This window comes from Fusarium odoratissimum (assembly GCF_000260195.1).
Source record: "Fusarium odoratissimum NRRL 54006 unplaced genomic scaffold supercont1.5, whole genome shotgun sequence".
Lineage (NCBI taxonomy): Eukaryota > Fungi > Ascomycota > Sordariomycetes > Hypocreales > Nectriaceae > Fusarium > Fusarium odoratissimum.
In genome coordinates this window covers 259,891-271,322 of record NW_022158691.1, presented here as the reverse complement: position 1 = coordinate 271,322, position 11,432 = coordinate 259,891, and the positions used below count along the sequence as shown (strand labels likewise).

The 11,432-nt window shown below is 49.9% G+C and overlaps 3 protein-coding genes across 4 annotated transcripts; 1 reads left to right on the top strand and 2 right to left on the bottom strand.

The window, feature by feature from the left end:
• Positions 1-161: 161 nt before the first annotated feature.
• Positions 162-3,156, bottom strand: FOIG_04022 (uncharacterized protein). Its single transcript, XM_031202070.1, has 6 exons — positions 2,920-3,156; positions 2,741-2,867; positions 2,561-2,691; positions 2,221-2,501; positions 1,168-2,171; positions 162-1,119 (listed from the first exon to the last, which is right to left on the bottom strand). Exons 1-6 carry the CDS (start codon positions 2,940-2,942, stop codon positions 577-579), a joined length of 2,109 nt encoding a protein of 702 aa, XP_031067517.1. The 5' UTR covers positions 2,943-3,156; the 3' UTR covers positions 162-576.
• A 147-nt stretch (positions 3,157-3,303) lies between these two features.
• FOIG_04021 (histone transcription regulator 3) lies at positions 3,304-9,860 on the top strand. 2 transcript variants are annotated; one of them, XM_031202069.1, is made up of 5 exons: positions 3,336-3,456; positions 3,507-3,581; positions 3,634-7,661; positions 7,710-9,004; positions 9,089-9,776. In XM_031202069.1, the coding sequence occupies exons 1-5, from the start codon at positions 3,454-3,456 to the stop codon at positions 9,610-9,612; spliced, it is 5,925 nt and encodes a 1,974-aa protein (XP_031067516.1). In that variant the 5' UTR covers positions 3,336-3,453; the 3' UTR covers positions 9,613-9,776. The 2 variants fall into 2 exon arrangements, with proteins under 2 accessions (XP_031067515.1, XP_031067516.1); XM_031202068.1 differs by having other exon boundaries at positions 3,304-3,456; positions 7,710-9,860.
• On the bottom strand, positions 9,773-11,154 carry FOIG_04020 (uncharacterized protein). The gene is made up of 5 exons (XM_031202067.1): positions 10,912-11,154; positions 10,437-10,864; positions 10,291-10,391; positions 10,090-10,242; positions 9,773-10,038 (listed from the first exon to the last, which is right to left on the bottom strand). The coding sequence occupies exons 1-5, from the start codon at positions 10,993-10,995 to the stop codon at positions 9,932-9,934; spliced, it is 873 nt and encodes a 290-aa protein (XP_031067514.1). The 5' UTR covers positions 10,996-11,154; the 3' UTR covers positions 9,773-9,931.
• Between the last annotated feature and the right edge of the window lie 278 nt (positions 11,155-11,432).

Genomic DNA, 11,432 nt, shown 5'->3' with positions numbered 1-11,432 from the left:
GGAAATTGTGCTGCATGTCAGTGTTTATATAAAAATAATAATAACAAGGTTGTCTATATGCTGTCTTGCTCTAGTACGCTAAGACATTAGACAGGGTTCAGACAGACTCAGGGAACTCTTTAAGTGTTGGTCTCTGATAAACAGTTGAGAAAATATAAGTAATCGGATATAGGATTGAAACAGATGCACATTAGAAGAGCCTGGCTGCCGGGGCACAGCGCATGACGGCATCCTATTTCTCGAGAGGAGACTACTTTCACCCATGGAAGGGAAGGGTTCCAGCATGAGAGCATCAAGTATCGTAGCTGTTCAACACAGAATCAAGGTTACAGGAGCTCCAAACCAAGAACAACCCGAGATACCCAAGGGTCATGCTGCTCACACTGATATACATCGCATTACTGTTCTTCCAACACTGAATCACGCATCACCCAGAAACTCCCTGAACGAAACTTTTACCCTACCAAGGACTTGAATCGTCAATTAGTTTGCTCCTATACCACGCATCTCCCCAATGTATATCTAAACATCCATCATCGACAAACATCCTTTTGAAACAGATCATATCGCTCAATCCTAACCGTCGGTACCACTGCTCCTGAATGTTGCGCACAGCGCAGCATAGTGATGTGTGAGATCCAGCACATTCTGCGGCAAGCTAGTAGCTTGAATGATGCTTCGGACCTTCACTGCTCCCTCGTCCTCGATAAGAGTCCGTATTGTGTGCAGCAGCTCAGGGCTGAACTCGCTGTACCATCGATACTGCCATGTCACTAGTCGGATGACGGATGCCACCGTCTCTCTTGTGCTCTTGGTCTTTTCAAAGACACGTAGGATGCCCGCGAGGGCCTTGGGGCTGAATCGGATTGACAGGCATGCGCGATACGCCTCGACAGCTTCGTCGACGTGCTGAAGACGCTCGGCGAGAGAACCAAGGATCTCCCACTCCTCTGCCGACTTCTTGTACTGCATCTGCTGGGCGCGGTACTGAGCCATCTGGGTACGCCAGATTGTGTAGACACGCAGGTCTTCGTAGAGCACCATGAAGAGGCTGTCTAGCCAGCGCTCACAAAGACGCTTGGTGTTGAGCTTGGACAGATGCTCGTCATTCTTGGTTGTCTGTGAATTGTTAGCTTTGATCCTGCATGATATGTAAATAGAGCCTACCTCGCTGTCCGCCTTTGCCTCGCCTGGATCGATAACATTAGAAGGCTTCTCGATCTTATCCTGTTCGCTAGTACCGTTGGTGGCAGGGACTTCCTCGCTGGCTTCCTCAGCTTTGGAAGTGGCCTCATCAAGCTTCTCTGCCTCTTCATCCTCGGTCTCATCATCTTGGTTGACGGTCTGATCAGGTGTGCCCCGTAGACCATCTGTGCTAGGAGTTCTCTTCGCTGAAGAGGCTGGCTGAGTAGCCTCTTGCTTCTCTGTGCGATACTCATCCTCCATCACAAATACATTACTCCTGATCTTCAGCAACTGATCCCAGCCAATCTTGGCCGTCATCTCGGTCAGAATGTCATACGCCTTCTTAAAAGTGCCCCTGTAGGATGCTGCGCGCAGGTTGAGCAAGCTAGGGTCGACCTGTTCCGAGTATCGTGATTCAGGCTCGCTGTCAATCTCGTCAAGGCGAGTTTCGGGGAGGGTTGGCAAGTGAACCTCCTTTGGTTCTGGCATCAGAGGCGTGTCCTTGTCTTGGTAAGTGAACATAGGGCATGAGTTGAGAATGGTAAGCGCATTGTCCCAATCCTCCATAGCTACGTAGACTTGAGCCAGTCTCGCCCAGGTGCTGAACTCGGTTGGGGCAGCGACAGTAGCGCGATCCGCACAGCCAAGAGACATCTTGAGTCTTTCGTCTCTAAGCTCAGGCGTAGGGGCACTCTTGGCCTTGTGCAACAGGAATTCAGCTTGAGTGTCGAGCATGACATAGTCCATAGGAGTCTCTTGCAAGGACTGGTGAAGCGTTCGGACACCAGCAACCTCCTCATGGCCCATGAACATGACCTTTGCCAGTAGAGATGATACCTCAACGCTTTGCGTTCGAAGTTTCTCAAACAAGTTGATTCCAGAGGCATATCGTCCGGTTGTCTCGAGGTACTTGAGCAGACCCGTAGTTAGGTGATTCGACACGTTGGTAGGCACCTGAACCACAGAATCGGAACCCAGCTGCCATCCTAGAACGTTGGTTAGCCTAGGTAGAGTAGCCAGTTTGGGGTGGCATACCCCTGAAGAAGAGCTGTTCTGCGGCATGGAGGAAACGATGCTCGGTTTCAGTGTTTGTAACAGGATTGAATCTTCGAACACCCATGATCTTTCGAATGGTATCGCCGCTGCCATCGTCTGCGTATGAGTAAGCTCGAAGAACACTGCATAGATAAGTCTCCAGCCAAAGCTCCTCCGATGCTTTCCTCTTCTCGCCTCGTTCGTCAACGCAGTAGCTTTCTACGGTTCCGGGGATCGATACGTGTACGCGCATGTCGAGTCGCGAGAACGCATTGTAGCAGCTATTCAGAATTAGGGCCTGCAATCGCGAATGCAGGGGCGCATAGGAGTCATGACGCACCAGTAGACACCCTCGACAATCTTGTTTGTCGCATTTGGCCCAGATTCTTTGTAGGTTAGGGTATTAATATATGCTGCCAGACTCGCAGAAGAGGATGCATCGACGCCGGTAACATGGTGATAAACGCCAGTCTTCAGAAAATTAGTTCCTGGTCTCCCTTGCGCCGAGAAGCTTGCATACCTGTTTAGCTGGGTTTCGCACGGCATGCTTGAGAAGATGAACAAGATCGGGAGGACCAAGTTCTCTTAGACCAGAGAGGGATTCGGTTCGTGCATCGATCGACTCGTGGAGGATCTCCTCGGTGATTCTATCTTGAGATTAGCTATATGAACGCCAAGCATCTCGATGGTGTTGCGCACTCAGGGACCGCTGGCGCGACCATGACGACGAGCTCCTCGTGAACCGCTAATGGAAATCAGAGTCGAGATTGTAGCCAGGATTGTCGAAATTGACTCGTCTAGGGAATAAAGAGGGAAAAGTCGAGGTCGGTTGCGATCTCTTTGTTCTCGAATCGAGGACTGCGGAGCGGGCGTAAGATGTGGAAGCCAACAGTTGCTGGTCCCTCCTTAAGATCTGGCCTTGCTCCTTGCTCTCCTTGATAGCTGGAGCTACGTACTGAGTTAGTCCAGGCCACGTTAGGGGCCGTGCAGCTCTAAACACCGCCACATCCACGTGCTCCTACCGCAATAAACCGAGTCTCTGTGTGGCGTAATGGGGCTGAAATGATCCGCGTCTTAGAACGCGCTTTCGTCAGGGCAATTAATGAGGTGGACATCCGCTAAGCATGTCGAATTGTCCCCAAACTCTCATCAAAATAGCCAACTTGTTAGGATATATCCTTTATCGCAAACACGAATGTCGGCTGTTGCTTTAGAAGCATTGCAACCGCCAATATGGTACGATGCCCAGATGTTGGAGAGAATCTTTGCTAATTAAATAATTAAAGCCGGCATTCCAAGCAATCAACCTCGAGCCAGAGGATAATATCGATGAACAAATCGATACCACAAAAGAGATTCATGTGAGATTGATAGCTAACTAAACAATCGCGCACACTAACTGACCTATTCCAGGTCGACGAAGCTCTAAAAAGGTTCCAGAATGCCTTAAAACTCCATGCACAAGGACCCCGATCGCGCGAAGCTGCCGAAACCGCATACAACGAGCTATTCGAATCCGAGATCTTCAAATACCGAGAAGCCAAAACTGACTACGAACGAGCAGAGCGACATGCAGACGGTCAACCAGATGTGTCCAACTTGGACCATTCCCTCACAGATGGAGGATTAGATGTCGATGCCGGAGGGGCAGATGGTGTCGCAGCTAGTCTTGCTCAAGCGCTCTACTTATCCTACAAAAACTACGGCCAGTTCTTTGTCGACAAGTACAAGGACGAATCTACCTCAAATCCGGCATTCAAGGAAAAGACCCGACTGAAATATCATGACGACCATGGAAACAAAGTTTTGGATAGCTGGATGACTGCTTTGGACCAGGACCCATCCGATCCAGAGCTCTGGAGAAGGGCTGCTCGATTCGCAGGCGCCATGAATAGCCACCGTATCAAGCGGTATTGTCTTGAGGCTGCGATTGAGTTGGATGACGACCCGGCTGTTGTGGAAGTTGAGCCTCCCTCTTTAGCAGAAGGCATGGCAGGTGAGCAGTTGAAAGACCAACTGCAGCTTCTTGGCGATGAGATGGCTCTATCGCATCCAATAATGGCTCCCTGGCTTAAGAAGAAAATGCCTGCTCTTCTCAAGCGTCACCTTGATCCCATCCCCTTTCTACCAGACCCGACTAGGTCATTAATACCACCCAAAGACCCCGTTACTCAGGATCAGACTGTGGAAGACACAGAAATGAGAGAAGCCGAGGATGCAAGCCGCAGCGGCCCCAAGACAGTGTCCTCCTGGGCAAGTCTTGGTGATGAACTCATAAATTGTCTTACAAATTCCACCGAGGTATTTGACATATTTGATGAAATCGTACAGAGCAGCGTGGACGAGGTTGTCGTAGAAACACCCTCGAACGATTCTGAAAGCATCAGTTCAGAGATTCAAGTTGCGATAGGAAGGCCGATCCAGCCAGCGGAACCATCCGAGAAGAGTAGCCCCGAAGCAGAGTCCAAGGATCAAAAGGCTGCATCTGAGGCCACCGAAGACAGCCAAAAGGCTGGTGACCAAACCAAAAAAGAAGCCAACGGAGTATCAACAAGAAAACGATCGCAATCTGCAGCGGGACTGCCAGACGGCGCGGAAGAAGAGAATGCGACCGAGAAACGCAGTAAACGAGTTCGACGAAGAGAAACACTACAAGCTGAGGAATCAACTGATCCCAGCACATTAATCGCTAATCAATTGCAGCCTTACCAAGGCGCTGACCAAAACCTATTCCAAATGACCAAGAGCGTTCTGGAAAATCTGGGCGTGGACGACAAGTCGACCTTCGATTTCATCACTGAACTCATCGATTCATGCGCTGTTGAAGACCGACCAGGAAAGATTACGAATCTGGCCGCAGGAGATCTGAGCAGTGCCATTGTTGACTTTCGCGAGGAGGTCGCCAAGGTGTTCTTGCACAAGAATGAACAAGCCCCTCTCGGCCCATCATCTTTCTTGGAGCATGCGAAGACAAGTTCGCAAGACCAGAACTCAACGCCGACTTTCAATGAGACACAGGGCTTAAGGGCGTTTGCTACAAAGGTCGGAGAATCTCGATCGTGGATGACCGTTGAAGATGTCGCATATGAATGGGTCAGAGCTGTTAGCCAGAGCTATGCAACAACCAAGTGGTCCGACAAGATGAAGCTATCTGTAGTCCAGATGCTCAATCATTCGGATTCAGCTTTGCATCAAAGAATCACTGAAAAAATGGAGTTGGCTACTGGTTCACTCGAGAAGCTGGCCGAGCTCGAAACCATCGTCCCTATGATCTATGAACTTCATATCGACATATACGAACTCATCACCAATCCCAGTAGCGTTGTGGATTATGCAACTCGTATGAAGACCAAATACCGCCTCGGACGGTGGCTTGATGTTGCTTCTGCTTACATCCAAGCACTTGACCGCCCTTCAAATGATGAACTTTCAGCACGTTTCTTATGGACCTCAGTTCTTGTGTCTTCACATTCTGAGCAGCCCGTGCGCGAACACATTCTTCTCATGTGGACATCTCTACGGGATCACCTGGCAGATGAGAAGATCCCAACCATTTCACTGCCAAACAACGTGGTCATGCCAACGATCTCCCCAGAAGCCGCTGATCGCGAAATCTCCAAGCTCACTACAATGGACTTTTTCCTCGGATTGTTTCAGGATAACATGGAGGATCCAGTATCTGTCATTGAGACGCTAGAGCCCGTTCTCAACCCTTCTTCAGTCTGCGCCCCCCCCCGGGAGTCAGACTCCGAGAGTCCGGGTACTGAAGCTGATGATGCAAGCTCAAGCGACAAGCAAAAGAAGTCACTTTCGGACTGTGCAAGTCAGAGCCTGCAAGATCTATGGAAATTTCTTCATAACAGTAGCACAGAGCTTAGGTTGTTTCTGTGGTCACGTTTAGGAGCCGCTTACGATGCTATCGGTTATCCCACCAAGAAATTCTCTTGTTGCCTAAAGAGCATTGAGTTGATCGTATCAGATCTGGAAGGCGAAACATATGCCAACACTCCGGCCGACTCCAGGAAGTTGCTCTTGATGCGCACTCTGAAATCGCTGGATGAGCTCCTCATTAGTGCGCTGTACTCTGCGCTCAATGATAACACCGCTTTCGAAATTATTGACGACGCTCACATCAAATCTACTACTGCCGCGCTCGCCAAGGTCAACTGTTTACTGCACGTGTCGAGCCTCTGCGAAGACGAGGTTCGTATTGGCCTCAAGACAGAACGTCCTGGCAATGCTGCTTCGAAAGCAGCCCTCCAATCACTCAAGAACAAGTTGAAGGAAATGCAGATTCGTGCATGGTGCCTCCAATACACCATGTTCAAGGCTGGAATCAATGAGGACAATTGCATAATCGGGTTCGAAAAGGACCTGGCCGACTTCCTCGCCGCCATCCACCAGGTTATTGGCATTCGCAAGTTCTGCAAAGCTTCCAACAAGATCTTCCTCAAGGTTATGCGTGTCGAACTTCTCAAGCTCAAGAACATTGAGAACTGGGAAGACTATCTTGGACAAGTGCTCTACGATTTACATGGCCTCAAACTTGGGGCAGGCGTTTGGGAAGTCCAGGATCATGCCTGTCCTCCCGAGAAGCTTGAGAAGCGACAGACCATGCAACTCGTGGAGAGGGTTACTATTCTCGCGAATCGCATGCCCATGAAAGATCTCCTCAAGTCAGATCTCAAGACAACAATTGATCACATGCAGCAGACTCTTGGCCAAGCAAAGTCAACGTCTCAGATGTATCACAATCTCCGCAACTTTACCGAATACTTGAAGAGGCCTATACACCCACTGCGTCTGTACAGAGCCCTTACTGGGGAAGTTTCAGTCGACGCTGTGTCTGTTAACACGCCGGAGACCATCCTCGCGACTCATGGCTGGTTCTTTTTGCTCGGCATGATGGCTCTCACTAAGTTCAAGGGTGTCGACTTGAATCGTAGACAGACTCCTGGCGCAACCGACGATTTGCGTATAGGTGCGACTTTCTTGCGACTCCAACTTCAGTTCACTGCAGACAGATGGGATGCCTGGTTCCGGTTGGCAGAATGCTTTGACTACGAACTGGATGAGTCGGTTCTTTGGACTGCTGACAAGATGAACAAGGACCGACCTGAGCTGGTCAAGTTCCAGCGAAATGCTATCCATTGCTATACCCTCGCGCTTTCACACTCCCGTAACGTGGAAGTTGAAACGCACGATGGGGACCCTTTGCATGACTTGTATCACAAATTTGCTATGCGAATGTATGCCTCGAGCCGTGAGCCATTCGCTATGGAACCGTTCCATCACTCTGATCAAGAAAGGTACTTTATCGAGGATATGGGAGCTGGAACCTTCAAGAAGATTTTGCACCCGCAAATGAATGAGTACAAAGTCTGGAAATTTGCAGCCAAGCTGTTCAGGATGGCAATGCAACGAAAGCCAACCGATTGGAAGTAAGTTGAAGCTCCCGCGCAGGTGTATGCCGAGTCTAACAGTGACAGGAACCCGTACATGCTCTCCAAGTGCTACTGGAAGATGTACCAGACCTCTGATGACCAACTCGACGTCAAGGACATGAAGTCCAAGATCAGCATTGAACTACTGATCCATACACTTAAGAAAGCAGTCAAGGTAGCGCACAATGCTCGACGGGGTAGGAACAGCGATCCTATCCTCGAGCCACATTACAAGATAGTTTCCATCTTACACAAGCTGGTGATTCGAGGAGACTTACCATCTAAAGACGCTGCTGCGATCTTAGCTGAGCAGCCATTTGGTCTAGCTGTCAACCCTGATGACCACTTTGCTTCCTTCACAGAGCCTGAAGATTGGGAGGAGTATATTATTCGCAATCTCACCAAGCTCAGAGACAAGGATAAGTCTAACTGGCAGCATCGCATCATCATCAGGCACGCTAGAATCCTGTTCGATGAGGCCAATGAGGCGCAGGGCAGCGATAGATTGGTGGAAGCAAAGGCTGCTTTCGGTATTCTTCGGGACAGCATGGTCACTAAAACGATGGTTATGAACGTCTGGAAGTGCGATGCGGAGCGACCCGGTCGACATCACGTTTACACAGAGCAATACGTCCGTTTCATGACCAAGCTATTGGTCATTATGTCAGATCGCAATAATCTGGAGCAGCTTCTGAGACGTCTTCGAAAGAAGGGTGCAGACTATTACCACTTCACCGATTTATGGCAGTCTTGCTGCATGGCTTACCTCAAGCTCTTACGAGAAGGTTACCATGTGTCACCAGTCTCAGACGACGTGTTCAAGTCTCTTTCCAGCGAGGAGTTCGAGGTTATTGGAGAGAGGATCGCAGACTGGGCCGCAAGCGACGGTGCTGACATTCCATTGTTCAATTGCATGAAGGAAACCATCGAGCTGAAGAAACTCAATGCTAATCTTATGAAAGTGGCACCCATTGATGATCTACTGAACGATTGTTACTCCAGGATCTACTCTGAGATAGCCAAGACACTGCCTGGCCCAGACCCTAGCAAGGTCGTGGAGGAGCGACACCATGCTAAAGAAGTTGCGGCCCAGCTCGAAGCAGCGCAAGCAGAGGCAAAAGCCACCAGCTCGCTCGCAAATATTCTCAATGCGCCCAATGGACAGGAGAGCATCACAGGCACAGCAACTCCCATGGAGACAGAGAAGCATGAGGCTGCACCACGGGCACGAAAGCTTGGCGTCAGACGACCCGATGTCTTGCGCAAAGCTGAGCAAGCAGTCGTCCGAGCTCTGGAGGCGCCCAAGTCAAGCAAGAGCAGAGTTGGCAGTGTCTCGAGCGGTAAGCGTGGTAGCCACACGCCTATTCAGCATGCAAGCGATGCGGGCAGCGATGAGGAAGCTGATGCTCAGATTCGACGAGAAGCTGGACACGACGTTGATGTTGATATGAAGGATGCTGGAGATGAGCATGAAGAAGAACACGAAGAGGATCACGAAGACCATGAGGAAGAGCACGACGAGGACCATGAAGATGGCGTGGATGATGACAACGGCGAAGAGCACGCCGAGGATAAGGCTGAGAGCGAGCCAGGCAGTATTCACGATTCAGCCGATGATGAGAGTGACCTCAGCGATGTCCCTGAGGACTACGATGAGGAAGTGCCTCCTGGGCTTATCTTCCCAAACCTCAGACAACATACCGACGAGTCCAGCGGCGAAGACGCTGATAGTGAAAGTGAGGGAGACGACGAAGCTGAAGAGAGCGATGGCGAAGAAGAGGCCGAGGAAGAAGAGGAACACGACGAGAGTCGTGAGGACGGCGAAGAAACTCTGGGTAACGAGGATACAGAGTTGGCGGATGGTGAAGAGGAAGAAGATGAGGTTGACGGCGATGAACGACGAGAGAATTGGGACGCAGACGATTCCGTGAGGGCTGAAGCGTGGTGATTATGTTTTTTCTACGGCGAATTGGCGTCTCAAGGCAGTTTTACTGGGTATCACTATAGGTAGAGGCTGGGATTGGGATAACTATCTGCTGTATCATTATTACACTTAGAATTACCAAAGAAACGATTCGTCACTGGCAAGAAGATGGCCTCAAAAGAATGCCGTTACACACTTTTAACCTTTATAACACAAGGCTGGCACTCCACGAGTTTATGAATACAATATAATTCCTAGGGTTATACCACACGGATGATAGAAGAGAAAGTCAGCCCTTCCGGAAGGACTTGATCACTACTCGTACAATTCTCTGCCGTCCAATCTATTCATCGACAAAGATATCGTCCTGAGCGCCGTCCATGAACCCCATTCGCTGGTTGTAAGTAGGAGTCTTGCCATTAGGGGGGTTGACGTTGTTGCCTTCAGCCTCTGCACGATATTAGTCACTAACAGCCACAAACTCGATCGAGATAAACTCACGGTTCCATGCCATCATCTGCTTGGGTCCAGGGACACACTTGGTAGGGTTGTCACGGCAGTAGACAGGAGGCTTAGGCTTGCCGAGCTTCTTGGTGGAAGTACTTCCAGTGACTTTGCAGCGATGGTTCTGCATGTACATGTTTGGCTGGCCACCTGTTCATGGCGTCAGTTGTGCTTTCGTATACAAGAGGAGAAACTTACAGCCATCGGGGATCCAAAGCCACGCGCAGTAGCAGCCCTCTTCAGGGCATGCAGGCATATCGGCTGGGACGTCGTACCAAGTCTCGCGAAAGAAAGGAGAGCTGTTTCGTCAGTTTTGTATCATGAGTCTCAGACTGGAGTCTTACTAGTATCGCACAGAGAAAACAACAAGGTTATCCATGGTGACCTTGCTGATATCGCTCTCGTACGAGATAGCCCAGGCCGTTCCACCAGTTGACTCAATGTTCTTGGTGTGCAACTCTCCACCCGAGCCATCACCACCATCCATGAGACAACCGCCCTCAGGACCTCTCCAAGGCATAGAGCGGTTCTTGCCATCCTGCCATTCTGTAGTCAACTCTCCCTTGTAAGAGAGTGTCGTGAAGGCACGGTTGTTGGCGAGTTCGGTCATGAAGGATTTCCCGGCTGGAAGCTCAAGGAACTCGCCCTTGGGAGGAGGCACGGCATCGCAGCCACGATCGGCTTGCATCCACCATTTGGACTTGGGGAGATCGTAGAGAGGGTTCACGGCGAGGTTGGTGTTGGAGTTGTCGACAGAAGAGTCATTGCCGCCCTAGAGAGTCAGAATGGAGTGATGAGATGATGGCAGGAGAGGTTTACTTTGCAGTACATGCCCTTGTTCCAAGAAGCAATGTGAGCACTCGCAGAAGCGACGAAAGTGAGAAGAAGAGTAGAAGTATACATGATGAAAAGAACGTAACGATATCAATATCAATGAATGGACAGTGTAATCAATACACCTATAACGAACGAAACTATAGACCAAAAGCATTCCTCATTCTCTCATTCATCAACTTATATATATACAACTCTGCTACACGAAACAATTACACCAAAAACTCCTTTCATCTCAAGATGGTGCAACTTCTGGGAGCGGCCGCCTTTAGAACAACAGGGATAAGAGATGGAGTTTGGCGCTGGCGAAACAAAAGCTGACATGCGCGAAGCCATTCGGGGTTAAAGCACGAGCGTTGAAACTTGTGAAGATCTTCGTGATCCCTGCGCAGAGCGGCCGCTTTACTGGGACGGGGTTGTTTCAGACTTTGCTTGGGCTGGGGAAGGACCGGATGATTTTATTGATGATTCATAAGGCTGAAGAGTGAACAGCTAGAATTAGAATT

What these genes read in the sequence shown, in the direction of transcription:
- FOIG_04022 (XM_031202070.1), bottom strand. Translation starts at nt 2,942, where the DNA reads ATGGTCGCGCCAGCGGTCCCTGA. An exon ending in TGCGAAACCCAGCTAAACAG is followed by an intron (nt 2,692 to 2,740) that starts GTATGCAAGCTT and finishes AATTTTCTGAAG; the next exon opens with ACTGGCGTTTATCACCATGT. An exon ending in AGAACAGCTCTTCTTCAGGG is followed by an intron (nt 2,172 to 2,220) that starts GTATGCCACCCC and finishes CCAACGTTCTAG; the next exon opens with GATGGCAGCTGGGTTCCGAT.
- FOIG_04021 (XM_031202068.1), top strand. An exon ending in ATACCACAAAAGAGATTCAT is followed by an intron (nt 3,582 to 3,633) that starts GTGAGATTGATA and finishes GACCTATTCCAG; the next exon opens with GTCGACGAAGCTCTAAAAAG. An exon ending in CGAAAGCCAACCGATTGGAA is followed by an intron (nt 7,662 to 7,709) that starts GTAAGTTGAAGC and finishes TAACAGTGACAG; the next exon opens with GAACCCGTACATGCTCTCCA.
- FOIG_04020 (XM_031202067.1), bottom strand. Translation starts at nt 10,995, where the DNA reads ATGTATACTTCTACTCTTCTTCTCACTTTCGTCGCTTCTGCGAGTGCT. An exon ending in ACAAGGGCATGTACTGCAAA is followed by an intron (nt 10,865 to 10,911) that starts GTAAACCTCTCC and finishes CTGACTCTCTAG; the next exon opens with GGCGGCAATGACTCTTCTGT. An exon ending in GCTTTGGATCCCCGATGGCT is followed by an intron (nt 10,243 to 10,290) that starts GTAAGTTTCTCC and finishes CGCCATGAACAG; the next exon opens with GTGGCCAGCCAAACATGTAC.